Source organism: Vipera berus (assembly GCF_964194415.1).
Source record: "Vipera berus genome assembly, chromosome: 2".
Taxonomy (NCBI): Eukaryota; Metazoa; Chordata; class Lepidosauria; order Squamata; family Viperidae; genus Vipera; species Vipera berus.
Window position 1 is genome coordinate 276,451,057 of NC_138203.1, and position 19,026 is coordinate 276,470,082.

The following is a 19,026-nucleotide window of genomic DNA, read 5'->3' on the forward strand; positions in this document are numbered from 1 at the left end:
CCCGGGTTTTATTCCTTTGAGAACTTTCCAACTGATTTAATTAAAGCAAATTTCTGTTTCCACTAATGCTTCTGGAGAAACAAAAATGATGGGTAGCTATAACTGAAGCCAGCATGGGTTTGTTAAAAACAGATCACACCAGATAAAGCTTACTGCCTTTTTTGACTTAAAAAAACCCCTAGATTTTGTGACTAAATTAATAGATCAGCAAAATATTCTGGAGATAGTATACCTGGACTTTAGCAAGACATTTGATAGAGTAGACCAGTGATGGCAAACCTTTTAGAGACCAAGTACCCAAACTGCAACCTAAAACCCACGTATGTATCGTCATGTGCCAGGTGGTCGTGGCCCATTGGGTGGCTGTGGCCCATTGGGTCGGCGTGGCTGCGGTGGTAACAGCAGACTGGGTGGGACTAAAAAGTTCAATCAATCAATTCCAACTTTGCAAGATCTTTTTTTTCCCCATGAGAAGTTGAAAATGATTGATTGAACCTTTTTTTTTGTACACGGTGGCGGAGGCCTAAAGCAAAAAGGTTTTATAAAACCCAGCTGAAGGCCTAGGACTGGGGCGTTGGCATGCGTGCCAGGGCTCTGCGTGCCACCAGTGGCACTCATGCCATAGGTTCGCCACCACAGGAGTAGACCAAAACTTACTTCTTGGTAAGATAGAACCATGCGGGATAGACAGTATCACCACCAGCTGGATTCACAGTTTGCTGACCAACCACATTCAGTGGCTATTCCTCAATGGAACTACATCTACACAGGGAAGCATGCAGTGGGGTACCTCAAGGTTCAGTTTTGGGTCCAGTACACTTCGACATCTTCATAAATAGATAGGCTCAAGATCCAAAAGGATCCTGATAGACTTGAACATTTGAGCCTAGCCAACAAAATGCAGTTCAATGGTGAGGAATATAAGGTCCTGCACTTAGCCAGGAAAAAAAACCAAATGCACCGGAATAGAATAGCTACCTATTCTGTCTGACTCAAAAGAGAAATCTATGTGTCCTAGTGGACAAATATAAGCCAGGAGTGTGGATATAAGCCAGGTGTGTGCTGCCAAAATAAGCCAATGCAATCCTAGGCTGCATCAACAGAGGAATAGTGTCAAGACAACAAGAAATGATAGCACTGCTTCACACTATGCTGGCGAGACCACACTTGGAATACTGCGTCCAGTTCTTGTCACCACAATACAAAACAAATGTTGAGACTCTGGAAAGTGTGCAGGTAAGAGCAACAAAGACGATAGAGGGCCTGGATGCTATATGGCATGACGCTCGGTTGTGGGAACTAGGTGTATCTAGGCCATGGGTGTCAAACTGCCGGCCCACGGGCCGGATGCATCATAGTGAAACTGCGCCCACCCCATTGCCACCAATGACAAAAAAAATTGTGATACGTCGCGACATGTCACGTGACATTGCGAGTTTGACACCCCTGGTCTAGGCTATCAAAGAGAAGTGGGGGGGTATGATCGCTGTCTTCCAGTATATGAGGGGCTGTAACAAAGAGAGGATTGACTTATTCTCCAGGGCACCTGAGGGCAGGACAAGAAGTAATGGGTGGAAGCTTGTTTAAAATGAGGTTCAACCTAGGAGAAATTTCCTGTCAGTTGACGACAATCAATGCCATAGCTTGCCTCCAAAGATTTTGGGTACTCTATCACTGGAGGTTTTCAAGAATCGACTGGACAACCATTTCAGTGGGATGGACTAAAAGGCCTTCAAATTCCCTTCCAATCGTAGGATGCTACGATTCTATGAATGTAGATCCCTCTCACAGTTACTGATGATGAGCCAGAGTCAAGATTAAAAAGGTAAAGGTTTCCCCGCACGTGTGCTAGTCGTTTCTGACTCTAGGGGCCGGTGCTTATCTCCGTTTCAAAGCCGAAGAGCCAGCGCTTGTCCGAGGATGTCTCCGTGGTCATGTGGCCGGCATGACTAGACGCCAAAGGTGCACGGAACGCTGTTACCTTCCCACCGTAGTGGTCCCTATTTTTCTACTTGCATTTTTACGTGCTTTCAAACTGCTAGGTAGCAACAAGGAGGGGAAAAATGGAATGGTTCCTTTACAAAGAAATCCCAAAAGGATCATTAAATAAGCTTTTTGCTTGTCTACTCCCAAGAAGGGAACACATTGTACAAAGTACAATCTGAATAGAATTTATCGGTCTTCATCGAATTAAACTTGGAGAGAAAGACTGGAATGAGAGCAAGATACTAGAAGTCCTGAGCAGGACTTTATATAGAGAGTATTGTGCAAAAGTTTAAGCCATCATTAAATTTGCTATTTTTGAAAAGTTTTAATGACCATCCACAATTATTTTTCCATCTCTGTATTAAGATTCAAACAGAAAACACAAGAGAGATGTATACAAAATTTAAACAAACACCCTTTGCGAGATGGCGGTCAGATAGGCAGCATCCGTGCCTAGAAAAGCAACAATACAATACTGGTATCGGTGGTTGAGCTTAAAGGAGTTAAAACCATCAAGCATTGTATTGCTAGAAAGGCTGGGAGGAGAGGAGAAGCACAGAGTAACTTCCTCTTCCGGATCACTCACGGGAGGAGAAGTGACGTGCTGAGTGGCTCTCTCGCTTTCTTGCAAGGGTGGAAGCATCAGCCGGAAGGTGAGTTGAGGGCAGGTCGAAGGAGACGCCGGGAGCAAATCGGGCTATTTGGTTTCCTCCACAGCGGAATCATCTAGTCCAGGGGTAGGCAACCTTGTCTCTTTTATGACTCGTGGACTTCAACTCCCAGAATTCCTGAGCCAGCACGGAGTTGAAGTCCACGAGTCATAAAAGAGACAAGGTTGCCTACCTTTGATCTAGTCCAGGGGTAGGCAACCTCGGCTCTTTTATGACTCATGGACTTCAACTCCCAGAATTCCTGAGTCAGCTGTGCTGACTCAGGAATTCTGGGAGTTGAAGTCCATGAGTCATAAAAGAGCCGAGGTTGCCTACCCCTGATCTAGTCCAACGCCCTGCTCAAACAGGAGACTTTACACATTTCAGATAAATGGCTGTCCACTCTCTTAAAAACCTCCAGTGATCGAACACCCACAGCTTCTGGAGGCAAAAACCATTGTTTCCCACTGGTAAATTGTTCTTACTGTCACGAAATTTCTCCTTGTTTGTAGGTTGCTTCCCTCCTTGCTTAGTTTCCACCCATTGTTTCTCGTCTCGCCATAAAAATTGTTGGAAAAGGGGACGAGAGAACTGTGTAGGTTGGGTAAAGGGGGGAGACTCCTTTAGGGTACAGCAAAATGCACTGACTCGTACAATGCTTCATTCTCCAAGTTCCATTTCAATTTCAGTTTATAAAACTTAGCAATAATATGTTCAACATTACCACACCATAACATTTCCAAACCGTTTTTCACAAAATGAAATCCATAGCTCTTTTTGTCTAGTTTAAATCTTTGTTTCAATTGTAAATATGTAAACCAATGGCAAACACATCCTTCTGATTCCAACTCCTCTTTAGATTTAAAAATAAGATCACCATAATTGAAAGACGTTATTTGACTCTTAAGTCCAACCGTCTGGCCCCGCCACCATTTCTTTTCTTTAAAAAAGGTCCTGAGGAGACAGCCAAAGAGGCATCTCCCTAGAGAACCTTATTTTATTTTTCTTTCAAATTCTTAGGATGGCATGTCTAACAAAGTCATTATTATAATCAACATTTGCATTAACCTGATCATACCATAAATAGCTGTGCCATCCAAATCTTCATTCATGGCCCCCTGGCTCAAGAAACTTCCTATTTTGGAGGATCACCCACACTTTTTGCCAGATAAAACAAAAAACCATCAAAGTACAATTTCAAATCTAGTAAACCCAAGGCTCCTCTTTCTTTAGTGTCTTGCAATAATTTATTTAATTCTTGGGGGTTTTCCCCCTTGCAATATAAACTCAAGAGATCTCCATCTGCCATTGTATAAACGGAGTATCAATTACAAGTTTTGGTAAGTCTGAAACAGAAAAATCTTTGATAAAACATTTATATTAATTACTGAGATTCTCTTCAATTATTGACATGCTGAGAATTTTTTATTGACCCAGTTCAATGTTTATTTCATGGATATTTGAACTTGGGTCTTGGTAATATTCACTGTGTCAAATGAATCATAATTAATGTAAGAGGCTATTTTAGCTTTGTGACATGTTTGCTTTTCATTTGTATACTTTTTCTTTTCACATCTTCTGCAACCATTTTATAAACAATGAAAAATTACATTTTTTTAATCTTATAGATAAAGAGGATGCAAATAAGAGCACTCTGGACAACTGAGAATAACAAGCAACATTGAAAAGGAAAGCAAATCAAACAAGAAATAAAAATATTATTCATTTCCTTCAGAAAAACCACACAATTCTTCTGCTTCCACAGCAAGTAATAGACAATAGAGAAAATAATCAAGAAGAGAAAAAAATCAAGAAGAGATTTCAAACTGTAAAAGTAGAGCATGCGGAACCTAAGAATACAAACATGAAAAGGTCAAAGGAGATTATTTTTCCCTTCAGGAAGATAGGGAAAAATCTAGAAGTCAGTGGGGAGAAAAAGAACATTTGGAAAGCCACGGCAGGCAGACAATAATGCAGGTCTCACCCTGGAAGCAAAAAAAGAGTAGCTTCAACCAAAGCAACATTAAACAAGGGATAACACATAATTTTGATGTTCTCAAGAATATCAGTGGTGAAAAAGCTCCACCGATGAGTACATTATGGGAAAGGTGCAGATTTCAAATCACAGATAATTATAAACAAAATGATCCACATTGGAGAAACGCCATACAAATACTCTGAATGTATCAAAAGCCTTTCTCAGAACAGTTCCCTGGTGGTTCGTAGAAGGAGCCACAAAGGAGAGGAACTGTACAAATGTTCCCAACGTGGTAAATGATGTGCGAGCATGGCCCCTTGGTGATACATTATAGGACTCGCCCCAGAGAGAACCCTTTGAATGCTCTGATTATGGGAAACATTTCAGTCAGAACTTCAGCCTGGTGATACACTAGAGGATGCACACAGAAAAGAAATCATACGAGTGTCCTGATTGTGGAAAAAGTTTCATTGCAAATTCCCACCTTGTGAGACACCAGAGGACTCACACAGGAGAGAAACCATTTGAATGTCCTGATTGTGGGAAAAGTTTCAGTCAGAATTATGAACTGGTGATACACCAAAGGATTCACACAGGAGAGAAACCATTTGAATGTACTGATTGTGGGAAAGGTTTCAGTCGGAATTCCAGCCTGGTGATACACCACAGGACTCATACAGGAGAGAAACCCTTTAAATGTCCTGATTGTGGGAAAGGTTTCAGTCAGAATTCCAGCCTGCTGATGCACCAGAGGACTCATACAGGAGAGAAACCCTTTGAATGTACTGATTGTGGGAACAGTTTCAGTCAGTATTCTAGCCTGGTGATACACATAAGGACTCACACAGGAGACAAACCCTTTGCATGTGCTGGTTGTGGGAAAAGGTTCAGTCACAGTTCCAGTCTAGTGACACACCAGAGGACTCACACAGGAGAGAAACCATTTGAATGTCCTGATTGTGGGAAACGTTTCAGTGAAAATTCCTACCTGGTGAAACACCAGAGGACACACATGGGAGTGGAAGCGTATGAGTGTCCAGATTGTGGTAAAAGTTTCATTCAGAATTCCTATCTAGTGAAACATCAGAAGACTCACACAGGACAGAAATCATATGAGTGTCCAGATTGTGGGAAAAGTTTCATTAGAAAATTCCAGCTGATGAGTCACCAGAGAATACACACAGGAGACAAACCCTTTGAATGTCCTGATTGTGGGAAAAGTTTCAGTCAGAATTCCAGCCTCGTGAGACACCAGAGGACTCACACAGGAGAGAAATGTTTTGAATGTGCTCTTTGTGGGAAATGTTTCAGTCGGAATTCCAGCCTGGTGATTCACCAGAGGACTCATACAGGAGAGAAACCGTATGAGTGTCCAGATTGTGGGAAAAGTTTCAGTCACAATTCCAACCTTGTGAAACATCAGAAGACTCATACAGGAGAGAAACCCTTTGAATGTTCTGATTGTGGAAGAGGTTTCAGTCAGAATTATGAACTGGTGATACACCGGAGAAATCACACAGGAGAGAAACCCTATGAGTGTCCGGTTTGTGGGAAAAGTTTCAGTCAAAATTCCAACCTGGTGAACCATCAGAGGATTCACACAGGAGAGAAACCATATGAGTGTCCAGAGTGTGAGAAAAGGTTCCGTCAGAATTCCCATCTGGTGAAACACCAAAAAACACATACAGGAGAGAAACCTTTTGAATGTCCTGTTTGTGGGAAAAGTTTTAGTCAGTACTGCAGCCTGGTAAACCACCAGAGGACTCACACAGGAGAGAAACCTTTTCAGTGTCCTGATTGTGGGAAAAGTTTCAGTCACAATTCCTATTTGTTGAGCCACCAGAGGACTCACATCGGAGAGAAATCATATGAGTGTCCAGATTGTGGGAAAAGTTTCGTTAGAAAATTCCAGCTTACAAGTCATCAGAGGACTCACACAGAGGAGAAACCATTTGAGTGCTCGGTTTGTTGGAAAACTTTCAGTCACAATTCCAGCCTGGTGAAGCACCAGAGAAATCACACAGGAAATAAACCATATGAGTGTCCTATTTGTGGCAAATGTTTCAATCAGAATTCTAACATGGTGATACACCAGAAGACTCACACAGGAGAGAAACCCTTTGAATGTCCTGTTTGTGGCAAAAGTTTCAGTCGGAATTCCAACCTGGTGATACATCAGAGGATTCACATGGGAGAGACCTGTCAAATATCCAATTTGTGGATGGTTCTTCAGGTGTAAATCACCCCTGTTTTAACACAAGGAATTCGAAATGAGGCAAACGTTGATGAATTTAGAGAAGGCTTGGTTTTCATTTCTGATCTCCTATTGAGAGTGTAGGTGAGAAATTGACTATTTGAATTCAGGCTTGATGCCAGAATAAATAAAAATAAAACAAGGATAGACAAAACATTTTAAAAGAAAGAAAGGTTCTGTTGTAGATGCAGTACTCCTCAATATCTTCATAAATGACTTAGATGAGGGAATAGAAGGGGAAGCCATAAAATTTGCAGATGACACTAAGGTGGCAGGAATAGCCAACACCCCAGAAGAGAAGCTCAGGATCCAAAAAGATCTTGAGAGACTTGAACAATGAACCCTATCCAACAACATGAAAATTAATGTGGAGAATACCTAGACAGGAAAAAAGCAAAGGTAGAAGTACAGCTTAGGCAAAACCTAGCTCAAAAACAGTAACTGTGGGAGGGTCCTTGGAATCCTAGTGGACAACCACTTAAATGTGAGACACCACTGTGCGGCAGCAGCTAGAAAACCGAATCCAATCCTAGGTTGTTTAAACAGGCATGGAATCCAAATCACATAAAGTATTAGTACCGCTTTATAAAGCCTTAGTAAGGGCACACTATTAGGGACACGGTGGCTCATTGGGTTAGGATGCTGAGCTAGTCAATCCGAAGGTCGGCAGTTTGGCGGGTCGAATCCCGAGTGCTGCGTAACAGAGTGAGCGCCTGTTACTCATCCCAGCTTCTGCCAACCTAGCAGTTCGAAAGCATGTAAAAATGCAAGTAGAAAAATAGGGACCACTACGGTGGGAAGGTAACAGCGTTCTGTGCGCCTTTGGCGTCTAGTCATGCCGGCCCCATGACCACGGAGATGTCATCGGACAAGCGCTGGTTCTTCGGCTTTGAAACGGAGATGAGCACCGGCCCCTAGAGTTGGAAACGTCTAGCACGCATGTGCGGGGGAACCTTTACCTTTAAGGGCACACTTGGAATACTGTATCCCGGTTTGGTATATTTACACAACATATATTGAGACTTTGGAAAAAGTGCAAAGGAGTAACTAAGATGATTAGAGGCCTGAAGACAGAACAAACACACATGAAGAACAGTTGCAGGAATTGGGTACGGCCAGTCTAGAGAAAAGAAGGACTAGGGGTCATATGATAGTATTCTAGTATTTGAGGGTCTGCCACCAAGAAGAGGGGGGGGGCAAGTTATTTTCCAAACCACCAAAAGGCAAGACCAGAAACGATGGAAACTAATCAAGGAGAGACGCAATCTGGAATTAAGGAGAAATTTCCTAATGGTGAGGACAATTGACCAGTGGAACAGCTTGCCTTCAGTAGTTGTAGGTGATTCATCACAGGGTTTTAAAGAAAAAACTGGAGAACATACTATCTGAAATGCTATAGGGTCTCCTGCTTGAGCAGGGGGTTGAACTAGAAAAGCTCCAAGATTCCTTCCAACTCTACTGTGATTGATTGATTGATGTGAGCCAGTAGTGTGCTGCAGTTGCCAAAAAAGCCAGTGCAATCGTGGCTGCATTAACAGATAGAACAAAAGAGTCACTCCCAATATTGCATCCACCTTTGGTCGCCACCATATATTGAGCGCAGAGAAGAGCAACAAGAACAATTAGAGGAACATAGGCTAAAACATATGGTGAACAATTGCAGGAATTAGGTATGTCTAGTCTAGTGAAAAGGACCAGGGGTGACATTATAGCAGTGTTCCAGTATTTGAGGGGCTGCCACAAAGAAGAAGGGGTCAACCTATTTTCTCAAGCAGGAGACCCTATACCATTTCAGAAAAGTGGCTGTCTAGTCTCTTCTTAAAAGCCTTCGGTGATGAAGCACCCACGATTTCTGAAGATAAGCTGTTTCACTTGTTAATTGTTCTCACTGTTAGGAAGTTTCTCCTTCATTCTAGGTTGCTTGTCTCCTCGATTAGTTTCCATCCTTTGTTTTTTGTCTCACTTTCTGGTGCTTTGGAAAATAGGTTGACCCCCTCTTCTTTGCGGCAGCCCCTCAAATATTGGAACATGGCTATCATGTCTCCCCAGTCCTTCCTTTCACTAGACTAGACATACCCAAATCCTCCAACTGTTCTTTATATGCCTTAGTCGCCAGGCCCTTAATCATGTTAGTTGTTCTTCTCTGCACTCTTTCCAAAGTCTCATCATCTTTTTATTAATGTGACCCAAACTGGATGCGGTATTCCAGATGTGGTCTTATTAAGTTTTTATATAGTGGTGCTAATACTTCATATGGATCTGACTCTATCCCTGTTTATGCAACCAAGGATCGTATTAGCTTTTTTGGCTGCTGTTGCACACTGCTGGCTCATATTTAAGTGACCGTCCACTAGGCATGAAGATGACTGTTTAAACCTCTCAGCGCAATTGAAAGTAAGAGTTCCAAGTAAATGTGCAAGTCTTTACGACACAGTTCCCCAAACCTTCCGGGTTGGTGGCCCAGAGCGGTGGGGGGGGAGTAGGGAGGAAAAGAGGGGTTGGTTTTATGGGAGGGGCAGGTCCATATGGGGCCATGAGCGTGCACAATGAGGCTCACGCAAGTGGGGCTGCGAACGGACACAAGGTTTGCGCAAGTGGGGTTTTTGTGCAGACCGGCTGGTCATTCACCTGGCCCGGTGATGATTAAGGCCGCTGCCTGGTATTGGGTCACAGCCAACAGATTGGGGACCCCTGCTTGTAAATAAAACTGAAAGTGAACTTCAGAGTATGCATATTAGAAGTAAGTGAAAAAAGATGTATTAGACCTTACTGATTTTAGAAATGTTTTTAAAGAAAAGTTTAGTCTTTTAAAATGGATGTAAAAAAGTTATTTTTTCCTTTAAGACTAAAGAATCAGAATAGAGAATTTTGTTAATAGAAATGGGGCTGCCCTTGAGGACCACTCGGAGGCTTCAGCTGGTGCAGAATGCAGCCCTGCGAGTTGTGATGGGGGTCTCCCGATACTCCCATGTAACGCCTCTTCTCCGCGAGCTGCATTGGCTTCCAGTTGACCTCCGGGTGAGATTCAAGGTGCTGGTGATGACCTATAAAGCCCTAAATGGCATGGGTCCGGATTATCTTAGGGAGCACCTGATCCCTGTGCGCTCCCACAGGGAGGGCCTGTGCGCTCCCACAGGGAGGGCCTCCTCAGGGTCCCGCCGGTCAGGGAGTGCCGGCGGGCAATCCCCAGGGGGAGAGCGTTCTCGGTGGGCGCGCCTGCCCTATGGAATCAACTGCCTGTGGAACTCCGGATCGCCCCCGACCTTCGCTCGTTTCGCCGGGACCTAAAAACTTGGCTATTTGAGTTAGCCGGCCTGGACTGAGGGGTTTTAAGGTTTTACATTTTAAACTCTTTGGGGGCTATTTATTTTATTTTAATTTGTACATTGCACTGTTTTAATTTGCCCTGTAAACCGCCCTGAGTCCCTCGGGAAAAGGGCGGTATATAAATCGAAACAAATACCGGTAAATAAATAATAGAAATGATGGCAGTATACAACGATTAATAAGTCTAAGCAGAAATATATAGTATTTCCCACAGCAAAGGAAAAAGTAGAGATGGTTCAATTAATTGCTTTATCTGAAGAAGAGAATATATCCAATTTTGTTTTTATATGGAAATCTTGTGCTTGTGATGGAAGAAAAAGAAACTTTGCTTTTGCTGATTAGATGGGTTAGTTAATAAATGACTAGTATAAACGAGTAAAAGTAAAGTTGAAGTTGTAACCTCGTTATATTCTACTCAGCTAAAAAGAGTTGGACGTCAACGTTTTTCCCACCCTCTACCCATTTTTCCTCTTCCCTTTTTCCTTCCCTTAGTTTCCCCCAATTTTATTTTTCTTTGTATTTTGAATAATAAACATTTTAATACAAAAAGCCCAACCCCGTTACTAACTGAACCCTGCAGTGATGCGCTTCACAACTGTGGCAAGAAAGGTCATAAAATGCAACAAACGGGTGCACATTTATAATGGTTCCAGCATCCCACGCTCACGATCCCCATCTGTGTCTTTCCCACTAGCTTCTGACAAGAAAAATAAGTGGGGAATGCCGGCAGGAGTTTTCAAGTCACAGTCATGCTTTGCTTAACAACCGCAGAGGAACAGGTGTAAGTTGGCACTGTCATGTGACACCACACTTAATGACCGGCTGCTTAGTGACACAGATGCCAGTCCTATGCCCAGAGGCCTCCAGGGCAGAGAGTAAAGAAAATAGCCTTAGGGCAGAGGTCCCCAACATTTTGGGCACCAGAGACCGGTTCTGTGGAGAAAGGATTTTCCACGCAGCGGAGTGTGTGTGGTTTTGTGTGCTGCCTGCATCCTACAGATGAGTCTTTGCTTGTTTGTGCGGACCGGTTGCTGGCATGCCATAGCCCGGTACTGGTCCATGGACTGGGGGTTGGGGACCCCTGCCTTGGGGGATAAGCAACCTACCTCAAGTCCACAATAGAGATAATGTTACAAGCAGGCTCAAACAAATTCATAGGAGCATTATAAGGAGATGGGGGGGAAAGCACAAATCAATCAGATTTGCAAGATTTTCTCATTACCTTCAGTCTCAATTGAAGAAAAAAAAAGGGTCAGAGCAGACATGTCTGGGGCTCAGCCCTCACCCTGTCTTCCAGAGAACCTGCCACCTGTCCCCCCCATGTCTATTTTTTTTTTAAAAAAAGTCTTCCTGTGGAGTCAACTTCTTGGTCCTATCAAGCGGGGCTGACACTGAGGGACCTTTCATGGCTGAGGAGGGGCTGGAATTCGGGCGTCCCCACTCCTAGCCCAGCAACTGCACCCTCACCCCTGCAGCACCCCAGCTCTCGCCCTCCAGAGAGACCCCCCTAATGCACATTGGTCGCCTCCCCATCAACTGCAGGAAGAGCAAGCCTGAAGGGTGGGGATGAATGAAGGAGGGTAGTCCTCGCTTAGTGACCACAAGTGTGACTAGCGATTCTTTTTGCTAGGATTCATGATGGCTAAGTGAAAAAAAAATCACCTGATTGCAAACAGGCTTTTGACCTCACTTGGCCTCTGGTCATTAAATGAATCCCTGTGGATATTGAGACATCAGCTGAACGCTACTTGTGATTTTATTTCTGTTTTCTCCATGAACTTTGCTTGTCCTCAGCTGATTGGGAAGCATGCTAATGGATATCACATGATTTTGGGACAATTGGATGGTTTTAAAATGCAACGATTGCAAAGCTGGGAGATATGTGTGTGTATGTATATGTATATGTATATGTATATGTAGTTGGGGTTTTTTTTGGCTTGCTAACAAAGAATAAAGGGAGACAGATATGATCATTTCAAACTTATTTGTTCTCATCAGTCAGCCATACCCTTCTGAGATTCGAACCTGGGCCGACTGCGTCTTTTTTTTTTATTGAAAAGTTTTATCATACATTTTGTCTTTAACAAACCCCCCTACCCCTCCCCTATCCCTCCCTCCTTACCCCTCCCCCCTCCCCCCCCCCCGACTTCCCAGAGTTAAGTACAAGGTATAAAAAACAAAAAAAAAAGAATCATAAACAACCATATGCTAACAACCATAAACTCTAAAATCTATCACTCTCTAGCTCATATAGGATAACTACAAACACTATTAATATAAAATATATAAAAAAGAGGGGAAAAAAAGAGAAAAGAAGGAAAGACTTATTCAAATGCTACATGAAACTTTTTAGTCCCATATTTGTTCTGGATATACTGCGTCTTAAGCAGTGTCGGCCCAGGTTTGAATCTCAGAAGGGTATGGCTGACTGATGAGAACAAATAAGTTTGAAATGATCATATCTGTCTCCCTTTATTCTTTGTTAGCAAGCAAAAAAAAAATTACACAAATATGAGCTGCCACTGCATATATATAAAGTTCCCCCGCACATGCGTGCTAGTCGTTTCTGACTCTAGGGGCTGGTGCTCATCTCCGTTTCAAAGCCGAAGAGCCAGCGCTTGTCCGAGGACGTCTCCGTGGTCATGTGGCCGGCATTACTGGACGCCAAAGGCGCACGGAACACTGTTACCTTCCCACCGTAGTGGTCCCTATTTTTCTACTTGCATTTTTACGTGCTTTCGAACTGCTAGGTGGGCAGAAGCTGGGACGAGTAACAGGCGCTCACTCTGCTATGCGGCACTTGGGATTCGACCCGCCAAACTGCCGACCTTCTGATCGACAAGCTCAGCGTCCTAACCCACTGAGCCACCCGCGTCCCTTATCTATATATATATCATAATCTTGAATGGTTACTAAACGAGGCAAATGGTAAGGGAGAACAAAAGCCGTCTGCCATCTAGATGTCACTTGCTGGAAGCATCACAGGGAGGAAATAATTGTTGTCGTACCCAGTTGGGGGGGGTTACACAGAAGGATGTGAAGGATCGTGGTGGGAAAAAACATTTCTGGTGTGGAAGGTCCCCTTCCTCTGGAACTGATTTTGGGATTGTGACCACACACAAATGGATGGCTCCCTCCCAAATGGATGGCTTGGTGAGCTCAGCTCATCCCAAAACCTGCCACGTGGAACACAACCACTTCTTAAAAGAACCCTCACCGTAGGGATTCTACAGAATTGGAGTTAACGGATTTGATGTATGATGAGCTGGACTTAGATGTGATGAGGTTAGTGATAAATGGGGGAGGTACTTCCCATATATCTAACTGGAAAACAATTTGGACTGGACTCTTTTGGGAAAAGAGGTCGACCAAGAGGATTATGATTTGGGGGAATAAGACTCAATTATTTTCTTAATTGTTCTCAAACAAAATCTTGTGAAAAAGTTTTATTAATAGCAATCAAACAAAGATATTTCATCCTAGACAGATCAGAGATAATGATTCTGGTGGTTTGTAAATAAGAAGCCGTCCCAGACTTTAGACTTTATACAACTTAAATGCAAATATAGATTGTTAACAAAATGCTTTGGTGTTTTAGTTGCTGGTTCACCTGTTAACTACTTTGCCTCTCTCTCTAGTAAAGAGAGGAAGGTCAGATTGGTTGTAAATAGATTTATTTTATTTATTTATTTATTTATTTATTTATTTTATTGGATTTATATGCCGCCCTTTCCCGAAGGACTCAGGGCGGTTTACAGGGTATTTAAAACAAAGATCGATACAAAAATTAAAAACAATTAAAAAAGATTAAATCAAATCCCTAAAAATAAAAACCCCAATTAAAATTCTCAGCCTGGGCCGGAAAGCTCAAAGAGCCAGGTCTTCAGGTCCCGGCGAAATGAGCGAAGGTCGGGGGCAGTCCTAAGCTCCGCAGGCAGCTGGTTCCAGAGGGCAGGCGCACCCACAGAGAAGGCCCTCCCTCTGGGTGTTATCCGCCGGCAATCTTTTACCGGCGGCACCCTGAGAAGACCCTCCCTGTGGGAGCGCACTGGAAGAAGGGAACTTGATGGTAGAGGTAGAACTTTATAAATTTGGGGCCTGCTTCGCAACGGAACGCAACTAATATTGCGCCAATATATTTATGATTGCTCAAATGGGGGGGAATAATATATGTAAATTTATTTTTGTCTTTTTTAATGAACATATTTTCATTCTTTAAATTTTTTTTGTCTATCTTTGTTTTTGTTTTTTTAAATTTCCTTTTAAGGAGGATGTTTATACTTTATATTAATTTTCTGAATAAAATACTTTTAAAAAAAACCTTTATGAGGAGCAAGTTCATTGGGCTGCGCTGCACCTATTTTCTCAACTACCGCTAAATTCATGGAAAAATAGCGTTATAGGCTTGGAAGGAACTCTGCAGGTCTTCTAGTCTAACCTGCTGCTCAAGGCAGGAACCTTATACCAGTGATGGTGAACCTTTTAGAGACCAAGTGCCCAAACTGCAACCCAAAGCCCACTTAGGTATCATCGGCTGCTGGGTGGGCATGACCCATTGGGTGGAGTGGCTGCGGTGGTAACAGCAGACTGGATGGAACTAAAAAAATGGAATTAAAATAAAATCAATCAATTCCAACTTTGCGAGATTTTTTCCCCCCATAAGTTGAATTGATTGACTGATTGAACCTTTTTTTTTTTTGCACATGGCGGTGGCAACCTAAAGCAAAAAGGTTTTATAAAACCCAGCTGAAGGCCTAGGACTGGGGCGACAGCACGTGTGCCCACAGAGAGGGCTCTGTGTGCCACCTGTGGCACACGTGCCATAGGTTCGCCACCACAGCCTTATACTATCCCACTCTAATGGTCGTCCAGCGTGTTCTTGAAAATCTCCAGTAATGGACCAGCCACAATCCCTGGAGGCAAGCTATTCTATTAATTGCCCTCCCTGACAGAAAATTACTCCTTACTTCTACTGTGTTTTCCTGAAAGTAAGGCCTACCCTGAAAATAAGCTCTAGCTTTGGGGCAAGGCACATACCTAAAAATCAAGCTAGAGCAGGGATGGGGGTATGGAGCTGCCCCACGCACCCACTTGCAGCCAGACCTCTTCTCACCAGCCCACTTATGTGGTATCCCCAAGCCTGCATTTTGCAGTCAGGGGCCTTTCTGGAAAGCCTCTGCAGCTGAGAACGCAGCTATTGATTCAATCCATAGCTCGCTTCTGCAAGGCATCTGCAGCCTAGAACTGAGCTATGGATTGAATCCGTAGCTCAGTTCTCAGCTGCAGTGGCCTTCCAGAAAGGCCTGATTACGAAATACAGGCTGGAATGCAACTGCAGAATGAAGCTGCTCCTTCAGCTGCAGAAGAAGTGAACCGGCTGACGGGCTTGTCGGTGTCAGAGGTCAGCATAAAAGACATCCCCCGAAAATAAGACCTGGTGCCTCTTTTGGAGGCAAAAAAAGACCCGGTCTTATTTTTGGGGAAACACAGTATGATGTATCTCATTTGAATAAGCCACCATCTATTACTTCTTGTCCTAAAGTTCCATCCATTACTACTTATCCTGCACTTAGGTGACCTAGAGAGTAAGTCAATCCCCTCTTCTTGTTGACAGCCCCTCAAGTGCTGGAAGACAGCTATCATGTCCCTCCTAATGATTGCCTGTGATACCCCAGATATGCCTAGCTCCCACAATTGATCATCATATGATATGGTGTCCAGACCCTTTATCATCTTTAGTGCTCTTCTCTGCACTCTCAACAACTATTTTGTATCGTGGTGACCAGAACTGGACACAGTATTCTAAGTATGATGTCACCAGCACTGTATAAAGCAATTCTATCTCTTCTTGTTGTCTTGACACTATTCCTCTGTTCATGCAACCTAGGACTGCATTGGCTTTTTTTGGTATAATAATGGTGCAAGTGGTACTTATCCACTTATCATGTGCCCCAGAGATGTTGATGATGATGATGATGATGATGATGATAATAATAATAATAATAATAATAATAATAATAATAATTTGGAAGGGACCTTGGAGGTCATCTAGTCCAACCCCCTGCTCAGGCAGGAAACCTTATACCATTTCAGGCAAATGGCTGTCCAGTCTCTTCTTAAAAACTTCCAGTGTTGGAGCATTCACCACCTCTGGAGGCAGGTTGTTCCACTGGTTAATTGTTCTAACTGTCAGGAAGTTTCTCCTTAGTTCTAGGTTGCTTCTCTCCTGGACTAGTTTCCATCCGTTGCTTCTTGTCCTGCTTTCAGGTGCTTTGGAGAATAGCTTGGCTCCCTCTTCTTTGTGGTAGCCCCTGAGATATTGGAACACTGCTATCATGTCACCCCTCACCCTTCTCTTCGTTAAACTACACATACCCAATTCCAGCAACTGTTCCCTATATGTTTTAGCCTCCAGCCCCCTAATCATCTTTGTTGCTCTTCTCTGTACTCTTTCTAGAGTCTAGACATCTTTTTTACATCGTGGTGACCAAAACTGGATGCAGTATTCCAGGTGTGGCCTTACCAAAGCATTGTAAAGTGGTATTAGTACTTCACTTGATCTTGATTCTATCCCTCTGTTAATGCAGCCTAGCACTGTGTTGGCTTTTTTGGCAGCTGCAGCACACTGCTGGCTCATATTGAAGTGATTGTCTACTAGGACTCTGAGATCCCTCTCACAGTTACTACTATTGAGCAAGATACATGGCCTGGTCCTCTGGAGATCTCCTGGAGGCAGCCACCATTTTCAAGGCATCTACAGTCCCTTAACACAGTCTACAAAATGTTAAGGTAGCAAAACAGAACAGTCTGTCCCATTCCCAGGCGACAGTGACCAAGAGGCAGCCACCATTTTGACCCAGAGGCAGTCATGGCAAAATGGCAGCTGCTTCCACAAGTCCACATGGCCCAGTCATGGTGAAAATAACAACTGCTTTCATGACTTAGCCATGCAGCCTAGTGATACATGTCCTGCTCTTCTTCACCAACCTGAGGTTCAAAAGGTATGGAGGACTTACACATTTGTTTAACAGCTTCATCAGGCAGGGGTAGTTCAGCAAGGAAATCTCGCTTAACCATCATTGCAAAATCCAACCAAAATTGGCAGGCCCCATTACAGTTGCATCTCAAAGACTATATGGTAGCTGGGGAATTCTGGCTCTCAAAATCTGGAGGACACCAAGGTAGAAGCCGGAAAGTCCATATGTTGGAATTCCATAATCAATATGCAAAAACTACCACCCAAAAATATCCAGAAATGGATAGCCTTTATCAAACTAACAATTTCCACATTTTTCTCTCCACCTACTGGTCTAAACCTGAGATGTGTTAACTTAAAAGCATCAGGCCAGAATTCAAATAGTCAATTTCTCACCTACACATTCAATTAGAGATCAGAAAAGAAATTCAAGGCTTCTCTAAATTCATTAAATTTTGCCCAGTGTCTATATTCTTGTGTTCAATAAGGGGAGATTTACACCTGAATCACCACCCACAGATTGGACATTTGAAAGCTCTCCCCCATGTGAGTCCTCTGGTGTTTCACCAGGTTTGAATTCTGACTGAAACTTTTCCCACAATCAGGACATTCAAAGGCTTTCTCTCCTGTGTGTGTCCTCTGGTGACTCATGAGCTGCAATTTTATAATGAAACTTTTGCCACAATCTGGACACTTATATGGTTTCTCATCTGTGTGATTTCTCTGGTGCTTGATCAGGCTGGAATTGTGACTGAAACTTTTCCCACAAATCGGACACTCATACGGTTTTTCTCCTGTGTGAGTTCTCTGGTGACTGGTGAGCTGGAATTTTCTAATAAAACTTTTCCCACAATCTGGACATTCATATAATTTCTCTCCTGTGTGAGTTCTCTGGTGGTTCACCAAGTAAGAAGTGTGACTGAAAGTTTTCCCACAAACCAGACACTCATATGGTTTCTCTCCTGTGTGAGTCCTCTGGTGGTTCACCAGGTTGCAGTACCGACTAAAACTTTTCCCACAAATAGGACATTCAAAAGGTTTATCTCCTGTGTGTGTGTTTTGGTGTTTCACCAGATTGGAATTCTGATTGAAACTTTTCCCACACTCTGGACACTTATATGGTTTCTCTCCTGTGTGAATCCTCTGATGGTTCACTAGACTGGAATTGTGACTGAAACCTTTCCCACAAACTGGACACTCATATGGTTTCTCTCCTGTGTGATTTCTCTGGTGTATCACCAGTTCATAATTCTGACTGAAACTTTTCCCACAATCAAGACATTCAAAGGGTTTCTCTCCTGTGTGAGTCTTCTGATGTTTCACCAGGTTTGAATTGTGACTGAAACGTTTGCCACAAACTGGACACTCATATGGTTTCTCCCCTGTGTGAGTTCTCTGGTGTATCACTAGGCTGGAATTCTGACTGAAACTTTTCCCACAAAGAGCACATTCAAAGCGTTTCTCTCCTGTGTGAGTCCGTTGGTGTTTCACCAGGCTGGAATTGTGACTGAAACTTTTCCCACAATCTGGACATTCAAAAGGTTTCTCTCCTGTATGTATTCTCTGGTGACTCCTGAGCTGGAAATTTCTAATGAAACTTCTCCCACAGTCTGGACACTCATATGATTTCTGACCTTTGTGAGTCCTCTGGTGTTTCACAAGGTAAGCATTTTGAATGAAACTTTTCCCACAATCAGCACATTCGAAAGGTTTTGCTCCTGTATGAATCCTCTGGTGTGTCACCAGATTGGAACGGTGACTGAACCTTTTCCCACAATCTGGACACTCATACGGTTTCTCTCCTGTGTGCGTCCTCTGGTGTTGCACCAGGTTAGAATTCTGACTGAAACTTTTC

At 43.2% G+C, this 19,026-nt stretch overlaps 2 protein-coding genes across 2 annotated transcripts; one reads left to right on the forward strand and one right to left on the reverse strand.

Annotated features, from left to right (window-relative positions):
* Positions 1 to 2,584: 2,584 nt before the first annotated feature.
* LOC308664087 (uncharacterized protein) lies at positions 2,585 to 9,379 on the forward strand. The gene is made up of 2 exons (XM_081321068.1): positions 2,585 to 2,639; positions 4,265 to 9,379. Exon 2 carries the CDS (start codon positions 5,033 to 5,035, stop codon positions 6,851 to 6,853), a length of 1,821 nt encoding a protein of 606 aa, XP_081177194.1. The 5' UTR covers positions 2,585 to 2,639; positions 4,265 to 5,032; the 3' UTR covers positions 6,854 to 9,379.
* A 7,813-nt stretch (positions 9,380 to 17,192) lies between these two features.
* LOC308661336 (uncharacterized protein) lies at positions 17,193 to 18,961 on the reverse strand (the record flags this gene model as incomplete). Its single annotated transcript, XM_081316258.1, has 2 exons — positions 17,193 to 18,818; positions 18,947 to 18,961. 2 exons carry the CDS (start codon positions 18,959 to 18,961, stop codon positions 17,667 to 17,669), a joined length of 1,167 nt encoding a protein of 388 aa, XP_081172384.1. The 3' UTR covers positions 17,193 to 17,666.
* Between the last annotated feature and the right edge of the window lie 65 nt (positions 18,962 to 19,026).

Bases quoted from the DNA above. Each gene is read 5' to 3' on its own strand.
- LOC308664087 (XM_081321068.1), top strand. From the start codon at position 5,033: ATGCACACAGAAAAGAAATCATACGAGTGTCCTGATTGTGGAAAAAGT.